Source organism: Martes martes (genome assembly GCF_963455335.1).
Source record: "Martes martes genome assembly, chromosome: 2".
NCBI lineage: Eukaryota > Metazoa > Chordata > Mammalia > Carnivora > Mustelidae > Martes > Martes martes.
This window is the reverse complement of record NC_137889.1, coordinates 195,216,389-195,235,759: the sequence shown is the minus strand read 5'-3', so window position 1 is coordinate 195,235,759 and position 19,371 is coordinate 195,216,389. Positions and strand designations below refer to the sequence as shown.

The 19,371-nt window shown below is 43.3% G+C and overlaps 1 protein-coding gene across 3 annotated transcripts in view; it reads right to left on the bottom strand.

Annotated features, from left to right (window-relative positions):
- Positions 1-11,646, bottom strand: part of RUFY3 (RUN and FYVE domain containing 3) — a gene marked incomplete at both ends in the record, with an annotated part of 84,554 nt that extends 72,908 nt beyond the window's left edge. For 2 of the 3 annotated variants that reach the window (XM_080797471.1, XM_080797473.1), the window contains one exon: positions 11,133-11,603. In XM_080797471.1, coding sequence (XP_080653597.1) covers positions 11,133-11,484 — 352 coding nt within the window. Of the gene's footprint in view, positions 1-11,132 lie in introns of all 3 variants that reach the window. The other variant, XM_080797470.1, reaches the window with a different exon arrangement.
- Positions 11,647-19,371: the final 7,725 nt, after the last annotated feature.

Genomic DNA, 19,371 nt, shown 5'->3' with positions numbered 1-19,371 from the left:
ATTACTTCTTAAGTTTGTGTAAATCATTATCTTACTTTAAAAACACTACTATGAAAAAAAAATTTAAAAATACTATTATGAATATATGGATACCTAAACAATATATTTAGCTTCATCTTCTTTTAACTTTACAGAAAGGGTTTCAGTCAACATTGCATTTTTATTTTATTTTATTTTTAAAGATTTTATTTATTTATTTGACAGACAGAGATCCTAAGTAGGCGGAGAGGCAGGCAGAGAGAGAGGAGGAAGCAGGCTCCCTGCCGAGGAGAAAGTCCGATGCGGGGCTCGATCCCAGGACCCTGAGATCATGGCCTGAGCCGAAGGCAGAGGCTTTAACCCGCTGAGCCACCCAGGAGCCCCAACATTGCATTTTTAAAGACTCATCCACACCGTAGTGTGCAGCTACGGTGCACACTATCCTTTTATCTGCTGTATTATGAGGCAATATTCTTTTGGCTGCTGTATTATGAGGTAATATTCCATTGTATATGTGTAAAGAATTTTCTGATCCATTTTCACGCTGATGAGTATATATGGGTTATTTCTAATCTTTTTTGTTTCAAATGATGTTATTTAGCGACTTTTCAGAAATAGATTCCTTGTAGGTATGTACATTCTTTTTTTTTTTTTTAAGATTTTATTTATTTGAGAGACAGACATAATACAAGCGAGGGGAGAGGCAGAAGAAGAAACAGGTCCCTCATTGGGGACAGCCCACAGATTCCCCCACTGGGGGGGGCGGGGTAGGGCTTGAACCGAGGACCCTTGAGATAATGACCTGAGCTGAAGGCCCCTGCTTAACCAACTGAGTCATGCAGGTGCCCCATGTATGTCAATTCTTAAAAGATTTGAAGGTAAGAGACCATTTCACTTACTTCTTTTATAGGTAGTTGTCTCCTCCTATTATCTAGTTTCTATACTGCACATAACGGTGTTTTTAAAAATGTATCAACTTGTGCAACTAAATTGTTTGTAAAGCTCACAAATTCTACTTCCCAAGGATTCCTGGATCACAGTTTTACAATTTAAGAAGAAAAATCTTACCCCCAAGCCCCCCACATTTTACTAGTTGCTATTAGCACAGCAGGGTTTCTTTGATAAATTACCATCACGATGACACTGGTGGAAGGTACAGATGTTTCTGTTAAATTATAAGATTTTTTTTTTTTTCCTGAGAGACAGAAAGTGCACAAGGGCAGCGGGGCAGAGGGAAAGAAAAAGAGTCTTAATCAGGCTCCATGTCCAGTGTGAGCCTGACGACACAGGGCTCCATCTCGTGACTCTGAGATCATGACCTGAGCTGAGATCAAGAGTCCGAGGCTCTTGATCTGTGTGACTGAGCCACACAGACGCCCCTAAATTATAAGATTATTCAGTTGAATGATCATGATTTTTTCACATGCTCTCGTCCTCCCTCCCACTTCCCTCCCTCTCACTTCCTTCCCCCTCTCAAACAAAAATCTATTATGTCCACCTCTAATGCTGAGATTTCTACAATTTTAGGTTTATAACATTTGAATGACTCAGTACTACTTTGAAGTATTAACCGAGAATGGTAATAAGTACTATAAAATGATCATAACTGAGAAGCTGAGTTATCATTATTTTGTTAGAAACAAACACCACCAGGAGTATCATAACGTATAATTTTTTCACTTGTTAAAATTAACCAGCATGGGACGCTTGTTTGGCTCAGTGGGTTAAAGCCTCTGCCTTCGGCTCGGGTCATGATCCCAGGGTCCTGGGATCAAGCCCCACATCGGGCTCTCTGCCTGGTGGAGAGCCTGCTTCCTCCTCTCTCTCTGCCTGCCTCTCTGCCTACTTGTGATCTCTGTCTGCCAAATAAATATATAAAATCTTTAAAAAAAAAATTAACCAGCCGAAGACCAACTAACTCCTACCTTAATAACAAAAACCAATTTCATGGCCAAGTGCCACAGGCAATGATCTACAGATGTAAGGCTGCCAGCAACTTAGTAGATATTCCCGGCAAATACATCCTGCTCTTGTCCCAATTTGCGCAGCTATAAAATAAAACTAAATAACTAGCTTCACAAAGATCATGGGCTCCTTGAGAACCTTGCCTGCTCTGTACACCTCTTTATACATCTGCTTAAAACTAGTACCTACCAAATATCAGAGTCTCAATAGATACCTGGTATAAATATAGACCTCCAAAGCACTCTGTATTCTTGCAATGGTATGTTTTCACCCTCCTATTTCACCTTAACCATGAAAACCCCCAAGTTCTGCAAAATCAAGCTGTATTTATGCCCCAATACACAAGTCATTCTAACACAGGCTTTATTCATTTGTACATAATAGATTCATTCATTTAATATGCACAGGGCACCTACTATGTGTTAGTCACTATAAACATGAAGAACAAGGTAATAGACAAGAAACAGGCAATTATAGGTTTTTAAGAAATTCCTAAGTCCTTGACACACAGACGACTTATCAGTGTTTTGTTGACATATATAACTATTTTCTCTATCAAACGGGTGACTTGTGGATTTCACATTCATTTATTCATTTAGCAAGCAGGGCTTTGCTGAGTAGAATGAGAAACTAGAGGGTTGCTGCTGTCTGAAAAGGAGCCTTCAATTTAGGATGGGATTTCAGTAGTGGAGCTGATGAAGGAAGCTGAGAGCATGTGGACTGTAGGGCCAGAAGGCCCACAGCAAACTCCAGATTCACCACTTGGGAGCTGAGTAATCTTGACAAATTATTGGCTTCTGTGCCTGCTTCTTCTTCTTCTTTTTTTTTTTTTTAAATATTTTATTTATTTATTTGACAGAGAAAGGGAGATCACAAGTAGGCAGAGAGGCAGGCAGAGAGAGACGGGGAAGCAGGCTGCCTGCTGAGCAGAGAGCCCGACTCGATCCCAGGACCCTGGGATCACGACCTGAGCCACCCAGGCGCCACCTGTGCCTGCCTCTTCAATGGCAAATGCAGATGTAATATTAACTACTTCAGAGTTAAAGGAAGTAATGTGAATAAAATGCTCAGCATGGCACTTTGTACAAAGTAAGCAGTCAATAAATACCAGCCATTACCATCACTGTAAGTGCTTGAGAATTCAGGGGGAGGGGGTGGGGGGGGGTGGGATGCTCACAGGACTGAGGTAGAGGAAAACAAAAAGGAAATGTGAGCAAAGGGTACGCTGGGGCATCTCTCAGGCCTTGAGTAAGGAAGCGATGGGTCAGAATTTTACCACTCGTATCAGATGACCAGATTTCTTAAGTTCATAAAAAAGGCAGGGGAAACAGATGCATATGTCTTCGGAGAGTCCCTAAACAGATTTAAAGTTAGAGGAACCACATTCTAAAAGGCAGCTTGCTCAAACAACTTCTGCTTTCAACATGCCTCTTGCTGAGTGTGTGACAGTTTCTCTTCTCCTCTGTTTTAGAGCGTTTCACACTTTCCCACCTCTGCCCCACCTCCATGCCTCTCCCTCTGACACCTGTTGCCCGTCACGTCTATTTGGTATGGAGCAACTGTAGAACCAGTCAGTCATGAAGAGGGGCCCTGCAAACAGGGATACCAGCTTGGCCAGAAGCCCTTGACTGATGTTTTAGGAAGACCAGGAACCTTTCATAATTATTCAGATGTAGCTATAGTACAGGAGGGGACCATATTGGTACTCTCTCAAATATGACTGCTTTTAAAATTCTAAAAGCATTTCATTTTGGGGTGCCTGGGTGGCTCAGTGGGTTAAAGCCTCTGCCTTCGGCTCGGGGCATGATCCCAGGGTCCTGGGATCTAGCCCCGCATCGGGCTCTCTGCTCAGCCGGGAGCCTGCTTCCTCCTCTCTCTCTCTCTCTCTCTGCCTACGTGTAGTCTCTGTCTGTCAAATAAATAAATAAAATCTTAAAAAAAAATAAACCATTTCATTTCTCCTAATTTCAAGCCATGCTTATGATACTCGACTGACTTCCCAAAATAAATGTTAAAGCTAATAGTTAAGCCACTTCACACTACAGGAAGAAGTTTCCATGTTAATAAGGTTTAGGTGTGATATCCTGCAAAATTCATTACAATGGGACTCCTTGGAGCACCTGGTTGGCTCAGAACATGTGATTCTTGATCTTGGGGTTGTGAGTTCAAGTCCCAATTGGGTGTAGGGCTTACTTATAAATAAGTAAGTAAGTAAGTAAATAAATAAATAAATAAAATGGGATTCCTTTATTTATGATGGCTACATGTTACCTTTTGTACAATGATAAAGAGGCAGTATATCTCTTGGGCAATGCTCTTAATTATTTAAGGACTTTCCATAAATACCAGACAACAAGGAAATAGCACCCAGTTAATTCTGCTACACTCTCACCATCATCCTCCCAGACTTTTTACTATCTATAATCTACACTAGAAAAATATGTTCCCTTAGCTTCTTTGTAAGATTCTACCTCGTTAACATAGATTTCTTTTAAAAGCCAAACAAAAAGGAAAAAGATACAAGACAGAATAAGTCAGGTGAATATGTTTTGAGGACAATACTAGTCTTTTAGCCCTAAAAGTTGCTTTGCCACCCTTCCTCTGCTCTCTCTCAGCAAATTTTACTGCCTTCTACCTAAACTGATTTGAGGGAGCATACAATGATTAAGAACATGAACTACAGTATCATACTATGCAGGAATATGAATTCATTCTCTGTACCTCACTTAAAAAACTGCATTATAAACAAATATTGAATCATTATGTGGTATGTGCAAAACTAATATAATGTCATATGTCAATTATACCTCACAAAAAATAAACAAAATACCCCCGGAGATAAGGCCAGAAATCTGTGCTAATAAGACATCCAGGTGATTCCGATAAGTGCTAAAATTTGAGGTAAGAACTACCCTAAAACCACAGGATCTGTGTCTCCACAATGTCAACTTCTAAATCCAAGGTAACTCTAGCAGAATTTCTGTATTTTATAATAATTTAGAAAAGTTACTTAGAGATACTGAATCAAATATTCTGATGAAAAACATGTTGTATCCATCTATGTATATGAATTCTACATGGACTACTCCTCCTTCCCATTTTTTTCTTTTCAGTTTTCATTGTTAAGAGAGTAGTTTTATGTATTGGCACTTCTACTCACTGGAAATATTATGAAATTAAAAAATCGGTAAATATTGCGGCGCCTGGGTGGCTCAGTGGGTTGAGCCTCTGCCTTCGGCTCCAGTCATGATCCCGGAGTCCTGGGATCAAGCCCCGAATCAGGGTCTCTGCTCAGCGGGGAGCCTGCTTCCCCTTCTCTCTCTGCCTGCTTCTCTGCTCACTTGTGATCTCTGTCTGTCAAATAAATAAATAAAATCTTTAAAAAAAATCGGTAAGTATCGATACATGTGAACTTTCTAGCTCTGTGCACGGTACACAGAAATATTCCATAAATGGCAGCTGCTGCTAAGTACTACTATTATCTTACTACTCACATTCTTTATCTAAAGTTGTTTGGGTTAGAGAACTACAGTTAAACTTCATCTAATGGAGTCTTTTTGGATCCTCCAGTATCCAGAATGAAGCTAAGATCAGAAATAAGAAAAAAGAAAACTCTGTCTATAAGACTCAACCGATGACGATCAGGAGGGGAACAGTCAAAACAAAGTCTCAGAGATAACCTCTAGTATTCTGAAATCATTGCCTTGTCAATCTCAGAGCGTGCTCTGACTTTTTGATAATGCCAGACCAGAGGAGCAAACAAAAGGAAGGAGGCAGGAGAGAAGGGGAGAACCTGGGTGGGAGGACAAACTGGTAAAGTTTAGGCAGCAGGGGTGGTAAAAGCCAATTTGGGAAGGGGAAGCAGCAGACAGGGTACCGCAGCCACAGGACACAGGAAATGGGGGCATGACCCAGCTCCCCCACCTCAGCTCAGGTCACTGCAGCTATGGGTGGAAGGGACCTACCTTAGCTATTTAAATACTCCTGAGTCCTGGGGCACCTGAGTGGCTCAGTGGGTTAAGCCTCTGCCTTCAGCTCAGGTCATGATCTCAAGTCCTAGGATCAAGCCCTGCATCGGGCTCTCTGCCCAGCAGGGAGCCTGCTTCCCCCCCCCCCCCCCCTCTGCCTGCCTCTCTGCCTACTTGTAATTTCTCTCTCTGTCAAACAAATAAACAAAATCTTTAAAAATAAATGAATAAATAAATACTCCTGAGTCCTAAACTCCAGTTCTGGTAGTCACTAACCTACAATTAAATACTGTCAGAAGATGCTACATTTCTGAAGGTTGTTTTTTTTTTTTTTAACGGGTGTTTATATCTGCTTATAGATAGTGATCCTTAACACAGGTGTAAGCATTTTTTTTTTTCAGGGAAAGCATTCTTAATATAGTTGGAAAAGAGCTGAAGACTTGTGAATCACAGCACTGTAAACTGAGACACTGCTCTGCTCTACGTTCATTATACCAAAAGGCTGTCTTTAAAAAAGTCACAACTCAATCTGCCATTGTCAAATCTACCAGTTTAAAGATGAGTGCTCAAAGTGCTGGGGTTCTGATGGTTCAGTCCTACCCCCAGGGCTTCTGAGTTTGAGCAGGTGCCTCTATACTTACAAAATAGGATAAAGTACTTATGTCTTTTCAAAATTAAAAAAAAAATAAAAAAACCACGTAGCAGATGAACCGATTAATGTGTATTCAACTACTGACCATGTGTAGTGTTTTATGGAATACTATTAATTGATGAAGAAAGAGAGACAAAAAACCAGAAGTGTCCATGGAGGATAAATTAAAATCAATGAATAAATATATGCATATACACACACAATAACATATGCACATGCACATCTATATATATTTTTATATTGTGTGTATGTGTATAAACTAGACATAACACTTTTTTCTTCCCTTACTCATTCCTGCGTTTATACATAAACGAGAAGTTCCTTCCCCAAATCATGGATTCTTAAAGTGCTCTGTGGATGTTTCCAGAAGCCTCATTCTCTGAACTTTCCTGGGCCCAACCAAGGTATTCACTGTTAGGTATACTGAACTTCCAAGTGGGTGATCAGAATAATGCTGTCGGGACTTCACATTTTTTTTTCTTCTTTCTATTCTATTCCTAGTCCCTTCCATCATCTCAAAACAGCACATACAAATACAGAAAGAAAGCTGCTTCTTTGTTGTGTTGGACTTTTTTCTTTTTTTTGGTACACTGCTGTAATTAGATAAGACAAGGGCAAGATGCAGGTCATTTGCATGTCACTGTCATAAACATCAATGTTTGCTACAGCTCTGGGAGTTGGAAGAAGGAACGAGTAAGTGTCAACAGAAGCTGATAACTATGTGCACAGCGGGAGTGCCTCTTCCTCAACACCAAGAAGCCGTCTCTTACTCATCCTGCCATCCATGAGAAGACTTCAAAAGTTGGGATGGGAGACGGTTGCCAAACTGTGGAAAGAACCAAGATGCCCTTCAAGGGACGAGTGGATAAGGAAGATGTGGTCCATAGACACTATGGAGTATTATGACTCCATCAGAAAGGACGAATACCCAACTTTTGTATCAACATGGACAGGACTGGAAGAGATTATGCTGAGTGAAGTAAGTCAAACAGAGAGAGTCAAGTATCATATGGTTTCACTTACGTGTGGAGCATAAGGAATAACATGGAGGACATAGGGAGATGGAGAGGAGAAGGGAGTTGAGGGAAATTGGAAGGGGAGGTGAAGCATGAGAGGCTGTGGACTCTGAAAAACAACCTGAGGGTTTTGAAGGGGGGGGGGAGGTTGGGGGAACCAGGTGGTGGGTATTAAGGAGGGCATGTATTGCATGGAGCACTGGGTGTGGTGCAAAAACAATGAATTCTGTTACGCTGAAAAGAAATGAAAAAAAAATCTATAAATGCATGACCACATTAAAAAAAAAAGTTGGGATGGAAAAGGAAGGCATTAAAAGTACTGCATCGTGGCACAAAAGTAGCTCCTTCATATACAGTTTATGAGAAACTTGTATGGAAGTTCCTACACAAGGGTGAAAAGGCCTCATGCAAGATGAATACATACCTGTCTATGAATGCACACAAAAGTTCTCGAAGAAAACTCACCAAACTCAGAAGTGATAACCTCTGAAAAGAAATGGGGGTGGGGGTGCCCCCCCCAGAGAAAACTGTACTTTGTACTCAATGTACTCTTGCATGGTAAACATTTAAACAATAAGAAGATTTATGCGTTACTTGTGATCTTTATAAATCAAGTACTTTTTTTTAAAGCATCGAGATTTAAAAGCTAGAAGCATCAAAATTTACCAGATTAGCACTCCAAGACTCAGAAAGGGACATGATCCAACAAGGCACATCAGAAGCCTTCTTTCATATTGCTTCAAGCATGCTGAATATTTTATGGACATTATATCTAGCAGGATTTTACACTGAAACACTATACATCATGAACTCTGAAAAGTTTAGGCTACTTCTCCCCCCTCCCCCCACATTTTTGCTCTTCTTTATCAGTGTCATTCAAAACAAAGCTTCTGAACTCAAATGTAAAGGTTAATTTTTCAAATCTCTGAATACAGGTAAGATTTTTAAAATAAAAAGATGACATTGACTTAATATACAATACCTCACAGTTATTATATATTATGCACTTTTGGCAAATAGATTATTAGCAAGAGTTAAAAACTAGGTGTTGAGTAAGCAAACATTCACTGGGTGTCGACGTTGAATCCAAGTACTGCCCTGGCTACTGAAATGAGAAATCTTCTTAAAACTGTTCTAAGGTTGGGGGCGCCTGGGCGGCTCAGTGGGTTAAAGCCTCTGCCTTTGGCTCGGATCATGATCTCAGGGTCCTGGGATGGAGCCCTGCGTCAGGCTCTCTGCTCGGTGGGGAGCCTGCTTCCTCCTCTCTCTCTCTCTATCTGCCTGCCTTTCTGCCTACTTGTGATCTCTGTCTGTGAAATGAATGAATAAAATCTTAAAAAAAAAAAAAAAAAGCAACTGTTCTAAGGTTGCTCAAGTCAACAGCCTTAGGAGACCCAGAGTTCTGATACTCAAGTACATCATAGAAAGTAATATTGCACTGAGCACCAAGAAATGTTGTAATTAATATACAGAGTACCCCTTTTCCCAAGTATGACTGTGTTCTGAAGTAGATATAAAATAACAAGATAAAAATAAAAACTCAAGAACTACTTTAATACACTACTACTACTGTAAGGTAGAGACTAAGAGATCACAGGTATGAAACTTCAGTTTTAAGTCTTCCATTCCTGATCTTGATCATGCTTAGGCCCTAATTTTCTTTCTTTCTTTCTTTTTTTTTTTTAAGATTTTATTTACTTATTTGACTTACTTGACAGACAGAGATCACAAGTAGGCAGAGAGGCAGGCAGAGAGAGAGGAGGAAGCAGGTTCCCTGCTGAGCAGAGAGCCCGATGCAGGGCTGGATCCCAGGACCCTGGGATCATGACCTGAGCCAAAGGCAGAGGCTTTAACCCACTGAGCCACCCAGGCGCCCCTTAGGCCCTAATTTTCTAATAAAGAAAAATAAAGCCAACCCTTAATAGGGGGAAGAATCAAATAAATTAACCTAAATTCAGCTAATCCCCACAAATGACAATGGCCAACAGGTGAAAATTTCTTCTGTCAAACTTTGTACCAGAACTGTTGAGAGTTATAAAGAACTGATAGGACTGTCTTCACTCTATAGTGATAGTTAATAGGCAGATTACACAGAAATACAATTTTAAGGATAAAAAAGGGCTGTGCTTAAATAAACAAACTAGAAAGCAGATTCCTTAGAAAAGTGAAAGTACCGCGGTCAATATTCTTATCTCCACCTCCTCTGCTTATTAAAGGACTAATTTCTACCTCGATTAGACTCCCATCTGGAGATCAGCACAGACCACTCCAACAGACAAACTATGGTTTCAGTAAGGCTGTTAGTCAGTGGTCAGTGTTGGCCCTCTTTCTAGGTAATACAGAAAAGGTCCCACAGGACTACTACCTCCAACTGAATCCAATGGCCCCTAAGCTAGGAGAACCACGCCATCAGTTTCCAAAGTCTGGGGTTTGCTTCAAGAGCACGAGCTTGGTAGACAGGGAATCTGGGTCAACATTCCTTCTCTCAGGCTGTGACTTGGGACAGGTCACTCAATAACACTGGCCCTTAGCTTTATCTGAAAACGTGGCATCCTATCTGTCTCACAGAGATGTGAGGATTAACTCTGATAATCACAGCACATGCACACAGAAAATATTCGACTAATGTTAATCTTCTCCTAGGGGATGGATGGGGGGTTAGAAAAGGCAAGGTCGGGATTTCTAGGTTGTGTGGAGCAGTTAAAAGGTTTGCTGCGGCGATCCAAGAAACCTTCAGCTCTGTCTCTGGGAAAGAGAGATCCCCTCATCCCTTTAAGCAAGTTTCTCCCCCTTTTCGGAACTCACACAGCAAAGTATTTGGCATTTATGGCACGCCTTGTATCTTCAGCCACGTTTTCATACTGTAAGACCCTGTCTTGTCAAACCAGATTTCACATTCCTTCCCAGTCTTTTTATACACATCGCCCGCTCTAGGGTCCCGCTCACGGCAAGCAGCAATAAACATCTGTTGACCGACAAAGCACAAAGTGGGGTCCGCTGCAGTCAGAGGGCTCCCGCGTCAGTGCAGCCAAAAGGTGGAGGCCTCTTCCTGCCGAACGCTCCAATCTCGGGAGCGGCCCTTGCCAAGCCACACATCCCGTTCTCGGCATCTCGGGAACTGGTCCCGATTTCTCTTCCCGATGCGGGGGGACGAATCTGAGGGATCTACGGCCGTGGCGTGAACGCTCGTAAAAATTTTACTGGTACGACCGAGGCCGCCCGGGCGGCGGCGGCGCAGCAGCCACACCTACTCGGCGGCCGCGGCGCCGGGAGCCCTCCCAAGGCGGGCCCACGCGGCCGCCGGGTCTCCGGGCGCCGCCCCCTCCTCGGCTTCTCGGGGGACGGCTCCCAGCCTGGGACCCGGGGCCGGGAGCCGGCGAGCACGTGGGAGGCCGGCGAGGACCAGCGCCCGGCCCAGGAGGGGAGGGGAGGCCGGGCGGGAGCCCGCGGCCTGGGGAGACGCGGAGGTAAACAGTCCGGCGGCCGGACCGGGCAGTTCCCCGCCCCCCGCCCCCTTCCCGGCCGAGTCCCCCCCTTCCCGCCGCCACTCACGGTGCTTGCCGCCGCCGCCGCCGCCGCTCGGGTAGCTCAGCAGCAGGAAGGGCAGCGGGGAGCCCGGCGACGGCGGGGTCCTCCAGGCGCGCTGCTGCTGCGGCGGCGGCGGGCGCGCCGCGAAGCCGGCGCCTCCATCGCCCGGGTAGAGCAGGAAGAAGGGGGCGGCCACCGGCGAGCCGGGCTCCGACTGCCCCGCGGGGGAGGCCGGCGGCGGCCCCGCCTCGCCCTCTCGGTCCGCTCCTCCGGCTGGAGCGCGGCGCGGCTCCTCCGGCAGCTGCTCCCCGCCCCTCGCCGGCTCCTCGCTGCAACTTTCCGCGCCGGGGGCGGGTGGCAGCGAGGTCTCAGCCATGCTCGCTCCTTCCTTCGCCGCCGCCTGCGACTCGCTCCCGGGCGCGGGCAGGGGAGCGGAGGGTCACGGCGGCGAGCCGCCGCCTCGTCCCGTCCGCGCCGCCGCCACCTTTCTCCTCGGCCGCGGGCCGGCGTCTGGGCTCCGCCGCGCCGTCTACAGGCCGCCCTGCCGGGGTCCGAGCCAGCTGGAGCGGCGGCCCCGCCCGACGGCGCGGCCCCCCTACCGCCGCCTCCTCGCGCGGCTCCTCCCGCCCCGGCCCCCAGCCAGCGGCGCGGCTCCCCTAGGGGGCGGCGTCCTCCTCTTCCCACTTCCCACCTTCCGCTTCCCTCCGGCGGCGGGGGCCTCCCTCCCGACCCTAGGGGAGGAGACGGCGACGGGGCCGCGTCCTTACCCGCCCCGGGCCCGGGCCCCTTTGGCCGTCAGGGGTGTTCGCCCCCCAGGGCTTGAAAGGTGGGAGACCGGGCGAAGGAGCCCGCGGCGTTTCCCGGTGTTGCCGCCTAACTTCGGCCGGAGCGCGGAGGCGCCGCGATCGGGGTGGGCGAGGGGGCGAAGCTAATTTGAAAAAGGAGCCTCCCTCCCCGCGGGCATTAAACTGTACCATTTGCCTTTCACACACGCGAACTTTAACCGTTGATTCACGGTTCTCATTTCTGAGCTCCTTCTGGGAGAAACTCGAGGGGGGTGTCTGCGTTCCGCCACCTCTTTTGTTCCCTGTCATGTGCGCCCTGTAGACATCTCGTCTCTGCTTGGACTTGAGCTCCCGGTTTTTCGGGTGTTCTGGGTGCGCATGAGTGCATTTTAATCCAAACCGATGAGAATTTATGCGACAAGCGTCTGGTACAGGTCGACGGTTCTCCCTTCCATTGTGCCTGTGGCTCGCTAGTCATTGGCCGCTGTTGCTTTATTTTCAGTGTTTGACTCGATGATGACGAATCCAGTAATTCCCCCCAAGTAAACGCTTCTTTCTCTAATAAAGACGATTTCCGGTTATTATCGTTATTTCTTACGCTGGGTTCTGTGAACCTCCACGCGGATTTCCTACCGGATTAGCTTGGTGTTCAGGTTGCAAAATGCTGGCGTAGGATCCATGTTGACTTATAATTAAAAATCACTGTTGTGGAACATTTTTGCCTGCCTGCTTTTCTCTTTCTGTCCTTCCCTCCGTAGAGGAAGCTGTACTTCTCTAGGAAAATAAACCTTTTTACTGTTATTCTCTGAAAATCACTCTTGAAGTTACAAGGAATTAACATGAAACTTCTAGTACTATCTTTCACCAAAAAACTTGTAAGCAAAAACTATTTTAAAAAATGTTTAGGAGAAGCTAACTTCAAGGAGCCGGACAGTTTTCTTGTAGCTTTTTCTGTTTCTGGCATTTCCCTGACCTGTTGATCCCAGCGCTGCAGCCTCCTTGACTAAGTTACTTGTGCTCTGAGCCAGGATTCCTCTTTTGTAAAAATTATTATATTACTTACTCACAGAGATGTTGTGGAGATTAAATAAGAAACATGGGTAAAGCCTTTAAGACAAGATCTTCATCTTCTTATTAGCTATAATGTTATTAGCTATATTTTATCCCTGGCAAAACAGCATATAACTTTCAGTAATAAACTCAACTGAGGAAAAAAACCTTTTTCATCATATCTTTAGCATTTGGGGAGGTTGTTTGGCCTTTTTTTTTTTTTTTAAGATTTTTATTTATTTATTTGACAGACAGAGACCACAAGTAGGCAGAGAGGCAGGCAGAGAGAGAGGAAGGGAAGCAGTCTCCCCGCCGAGCAGAGAGCCCGACGCGGGGCTCGAACTCAGGTCCCCGGGATCATGACCCAAGCCAAAGGCAGAGGCTTCAACCCACCGAGCCACCCAGGCGCCCCTGTTTGGCCTTTTTATTTCAGTCTTGGTGAGGGTGAGAATCTTGATAAAAGACACGTTTGCCTTTTAGGAATTACAAACTGCAAAATACCTCGAAGAGAAAAACTTAAAGATTCCAGGTGTGTTATATGGTTTTAATGTCCATCCTTAACTGGATCTTTTACCTTGTTTTTGCATGCAGAAAAATTTAAGTATGATTACAGCTCCTTCACAGAGATGTTTTGCAATGTTTCAGTAAAGAATTTAACAAGAATATACACTTAACTCCATTGAAGGTAGGAGAAAAGAGCAGAGTCTTCACAAATCACAATCAGCCAAGGACGTCATCGAGTTGAAGTACAAAGTGTTATCTGGTCTGAATCTCCAGCTTTCTCCTCTCTAGTTAGCCAAGATCCCTATAGGTATAGAAAACACTGACAAGCTGTGGAATCTTGCAGTGTTAATTGTTTTTTTTGTGTGTGTGCGTGCCTCTCTGCATTTAAAAGCAGTTCTATTTATGTTTTATGTCGTTAATTAAGTGGCAGTGTGATGAATATAGAAAGCCAGCTGAAATATGAGTTCTTTAAAATTTATAGGTAAGGCCCTTTGTGAGCCTTTTCTTTAAAGGTGGATCGTACTCCAAGCTCCTAGTTGCTTATGCTTTTAGCTTTTGGATCAATAATATGATCACAGTTCTGCATCAGCTTCAGTGCAATAAGGGTTGATTCAGCTGCTGCACACATTTAAGCAAGCCAAGATTATAAAAACAAGCCTAAACATGTTGCTTCTTGAAAATTCACAGAACATCTTACTGTACTGTTTTAAAGGGACAAAATCCAAGCTACTGTAAGAATCCAGCTTTATTCATTTTCTTGTGAAATAAGCAAGAGATGCTTTTCAACTTATCTTCATTTTGTTTTTATTCATCCTTCTTCGGTTTTTTTGAAATCCTCTGGTGATCTTAAGGATGGACCCTTAGAATATGTGACAGCACTTTTTAGAAATCAATATCATGGATGTACTTTTAGCGTAAGCTTTTTAGAACTGTGATGAGAGAAAAAAACTACTTGGGAACAGATGGAACGTTTTTGTTTTTGCTTTTTTTCTTTTTCAGTGTTGTGTATAGGCTTGTAACGATTCCGAGAAAAAGGTTTTCCATGCTCCTGGCTGGCTCAGGGGGAAGGGCTGGCAACTCAAGATTTCGGGGTCATGAGTTCAAGCCCCATGTGTAATGTAGAGATTATTTAAGTAAATAAAACTTAAAAAAATAAATAAGGGCACCTGGGTGGCTCAGTCAGTTAGGTATTTCAGCTCAGGTCATGATCTCAGGGTCCTGGGATTAAGGCCCACATCGGGCTTCCTGCTCAGCAGGGAGTCTGCTCTTTGTTCTCTCCCTCTGTGCTCTCCCTCTCTCAAATAAATAAAATCTTAAAAAAATAAAATAAAATAAGGGCACCTGGGTGGCTCAGTGGGTTAAAGCCTCTGCCTTCAGCTCAGGTCATGATTCCAGGGTCCTGGGATCGAGCCCCACATCAGGCTCTCTGCTCAGCGGGGAGCCTGCTTCCCTTCCTCTCTCTCTCTGCCTGCCTCTCTGCCTACTTGCGATCTCTGTCTGTCAAATAAATAAATAAAATCTTGAAAAAAAACCTGTTTTTTTTGAGTAGTTTGTTTTTCATTGTGTGGTACTTGGGGAAAAACTTATTTGAAAACTATACACTCAATTTAAGACTTCATGTTTGACTTCTGATTTTAATCCAGAAATTTATTTACACCAATTAGTTAATATAAAGCCTCAGTGTGAAAGCTCTCTGTAGAGTCCACTGTTCTTTCCTTTTGAATCACAAGGTTTTGATGACTGTCACTGACTTATTTTTGCAAAACATTAATTACAAAAATACTTAGTCAATATATATATGTCCTCTCCATGTTTATCTGTAAAACTCTTAGAAATATAAGCACTACTTTTTTTTTTTTTTTAGATTTATTTATGTGTCCCAGAGAGAGAGAGAGAGAGAGAAAGAGAGAGAGCCCACAGCAGGCAGGAGCAGAGGGAGAGGGAGATAAAGAATCCTCAGGCGAACCCCCCACTGAGTGTAGAGCCCACCAAGGGTCTTGATCCCAGGACCCCGATCTGAACCATGACCTGAGCCAAAAATCAAGAGCCGGGCACCTAACTGACTGAGCCACCTAGGTGCCCCTATAAGCACTACTCTTAATATAATATTCTTAATGAGATTACAATGCACTCAAGATATATTTATCTTCAGCAATATACTTAACCCAGGTCAAGCAATGGCAGTTTTCTTTGGGTGGAAGAAATATGGATGCATTTTTCCATTTTTCCACTTTCCTGTATTTGAAAATAGTCTATGATGAAGGCCTAACCTTTATAAGAGATAATAAAACATGTTGAGGGATGATTTTGATTAAGAGTTTGGTAATTATATTTTTTTATGAAGTTCTGTTAATAGCAAAGAGCAAAGTGGTGTTCCTTGTGTTTACTGTGGAAAAGTGGAGTTCAAAGGCTTATGCTAGAGAAGCTTATAAAATTTTGTGTCAGCTTGGAATTTTAATACCTCAGTAGTGTTGCTGAAACTATGTGGTTGTTCAGATTTCTGGCCTTCTATGGCTTTATTCACTGTTTTCCCACTTCTCATCCCTTCATCAAATTCTCTTTTAAATTTCTGCAAATCTGTTCCTTAATTTGTTTTCGCTGCTTTAATTGGAATCTTCTTTTTTGCCTGTATTATTGCAACCCTAGCTGGTTTTCCTGCCTCTATTTTTAATCTATTCCAATTCCATTGCTCTACAGCAGTTAGAATGAGTAATTAGCTTATCTGAAGGTTGATCTAATTATGTTGCATAGATTCTTTAAAAACCTTGCTTGTCTTCTCCTTATCTGGGATACAACCTAAGGTCTTTCATGATCTAACCCCTCCCTACCTTTCCAATATTATCTTCCAACCTTGTTTTGCGCTTGTTGCCTTTGTATAAACTTTATTTTTTATTTTTTTTAAAGATTGATTTATTTGAGAGTGAGAGAGAGCACGAGCAGAGGGAAGGGCAGAAGCAGAGGGACAAGCAGATGCCCCACTGAGCAGGGAGCCTGACATGGGGCTTGATCCTAGGACCCTGGAATCATGACCTGAGCCAAAGGCAGACACTTAACCAACTGAGCCACCCAGGTGCTCCTGGATAAACTTTAAAATGTTTGGCATTCCCCATATTGCCACACTCACTCTTCCTCCCAGATTCTACTCAAAAAGAACTCTCTGCCTTCCTTAGGTAAGAGCTACATGCCTGTTTTGAGGTCCCACAGCATCCTAACTAAGCAGTTAATCAGTCCAACTTCAATGTGTCTATCTCTTTCACCAATGAGTCTTCTCCCAAAGTTGACATCTTTGAGTTTCTCGATTTTAAAATACATAACAGATTTACTCCTCTAGTAGTTCTCAGAAATCCTTTTCCTCTTCCTGAAATCTTATAAAAACTCTGTGCCATTGGGACCCTGAACAGAAGTGATTGTGACAAGTTGGACTTAAGTGAAGCTTAAGGAATAAACTTATTTGTTTGGCCTTAATTTCCCTTTATGTGTAGGTTTGAATATGATGTAATTAGAAATGTAAGTATGATTGCCCCTTGACAATGTGGGTTTGAACTGTGCAGGGCCTCGTCTATGTGGATTTTTCCAATAATTAACAGTCCAGTTTGGTAAATGTATTTTCTCTTCTATAGGATTTTCCTAGTAACATTTTCTTATCTCTAGCTTATTTTATTGCAATACAGTATATAGGGACGCCTGGGTGGCTCACTTGGTTAAGCTGCTGCCTTCAGCTCAGGTCATGATCCCAGGGGCCTGCGATCGAGTCCCACATGGGCTCCTTGCTTGGCAGGGAGCCTGCTTCTCTCGCTGCCTCTGCCTGCCATTCTGCCTGCTTGTGTGTGCTCTCTCTGACAAATAAATAAATAAAATCTTAAAAAAAAAAAAAGAATACAGTATATAATGCACATACCATAAAAATGTGTTAATCTGCTATCTATACTGCTATATATTAGTAAAGCTTCCAGTCAAGAGTAGGCTATTAAGTTTTGGGGGAGTCAAAAGTGATACGGGATTTTCATCTGCATGGGGGTGTGGGTTTGTGTCCTTAATCCCCATATTGTTCAAGTGTCAACTGTATGTCTAAAAGAGCTCATGTAATAAGTACAAAAGAATTATGAGTGCTAATAAAGTTGTTTAGTTATCTGCTTATTTTGAATAATCCCCTCTCTCACCCATCATAAGATGGTCTCCTAGTGTATGTATTAGCATGGGCCATATAAAGCAACGCTTAAGGGTAAATAAAAGGAACAGGTCTCTAGTGTAAGGTTTCCTGAGGCCCAAGGACTCCTCGCTTCAGAGTCCAGGAACCCACTCCTGGTATGTAAAATGTGGTTGAGCCTAGGTTATTGTTCTGCCAGGCGGTCCATTGCTGTCAACAGATTCTCATGGGACTACAATTGAGGTTCTGTAGTCCCATGTTAATACCACCCATCTTTCATTCTTGTAATTAATTTCATTCATGTCTCTGTTATTGGCTAAGAGAAACCTAAAACCAGTGTGCCCAGGGCAGTGTTTCCCAAAATGTATCCTATAGATTATCTGGATCAGCATCATCTGAGGTGCCTGTCAAAAATACAGATCCCTGAATTAACACCAGGCCTGCTAAATCCAAGTCTGTGATGGTAGGGCACAGAAATCTGCTTCTTAAACTTACTGCCTCGTCCTTAGGTGCTCTGGTTTGTAAAGTACTGAGCGAACCAAGGAGAAAATTAATTCTTTCAAGTGGAGGAAGTGATTTTTTTAGGATTAATAATAAAAAAAATTAATATTAACTAACACTAAACACTTACCTGCTGGGTGCTGTTCTAAACGTATATTGTATGGTTTAACTATTTAAATGGCTATAACATCATACATTATTCAATGTGAGGAAATTGGGAGAGATTAAGTAGATCAAAGACACATTGTAAGTGGTGACACTGGGATTTGAACTCAGTCTGGCTCCAGAGGTCAAACTTTTATTTGCTACCCTATGTTGTTTGCCTTAAGGCAGACCATTTTATTCATTTCCTCCAGGTTTTTTTTTTTGTTGTTTTGTTTATACTTTAAAAAATGTGGATTTTTTTTAAAAGATTTTATTTATTTATTTGACAGAGAGATCACAAGTAGGCAGAGAGGCAGGCAGAGAGAGAGAGGAGGAAGCGGGCTCCCTGCCAAGCAGAGAGCCCGATGTGGGACTTGATCCCAGGACCCCGAGATCATGACCTGAGCCGAAGGCAGAGGCTCAACCCACTGAGCCACCCAGGCGCCCCAAAAATGTGGATTCTTAATATTTACTCTCATTTAAAGCTTCGCTTTGAAGCAAATGTAAGAAAAAAAATCATTTTTTCTTCTTCAAAAATGTGTAGCTGAAGGAATCCAGAAAACCTCTGGAATGCATAGCTGAAGTAACTAAGTTAAAAACTTTGATATTAAGAAAATATACTTTAGGCAAAATTTAAAACATACATGTTAACACTTGTTGATTTGGGTGGTGGTAAATTATTTATTTATTTATTTAAGATTTTATTTATTTGACAGACAGAGATCACAAGTAGGCAGAGAGGCAGGCAGAGAGAGAGAGAGGAGGAAGCCGGCTCCCTGCAGAGCAGAGATCCTGATGTGGGGCTCGATCCCAGGACCCTGGGATCATGACCCGGGCCGAAGGCTGAGGCTTTAACCCACTGAGCCACCCAGGTGCCCCTGGGTGGTGGTAAATTTTTAAATTTGTTTCTGTGGCATAATGCAAATGTGTTAAAAAGGATCACTATCTAAAAGAATTTTTAAACTCTGATTTACGGGGCGCTTGGGTGGCTCAGTGGATTAAGCCTCTGCCTCAGGCCATGATTTCAGGGTCCTGGGCTCTCTGCTCAGTGGCGAGCCTGCTTCCCACTCTCTCTGCGTCTCTGCCTACTTGTGATCTCTGTCTGTCAAAAACAAACAAACAAACAAAAAAA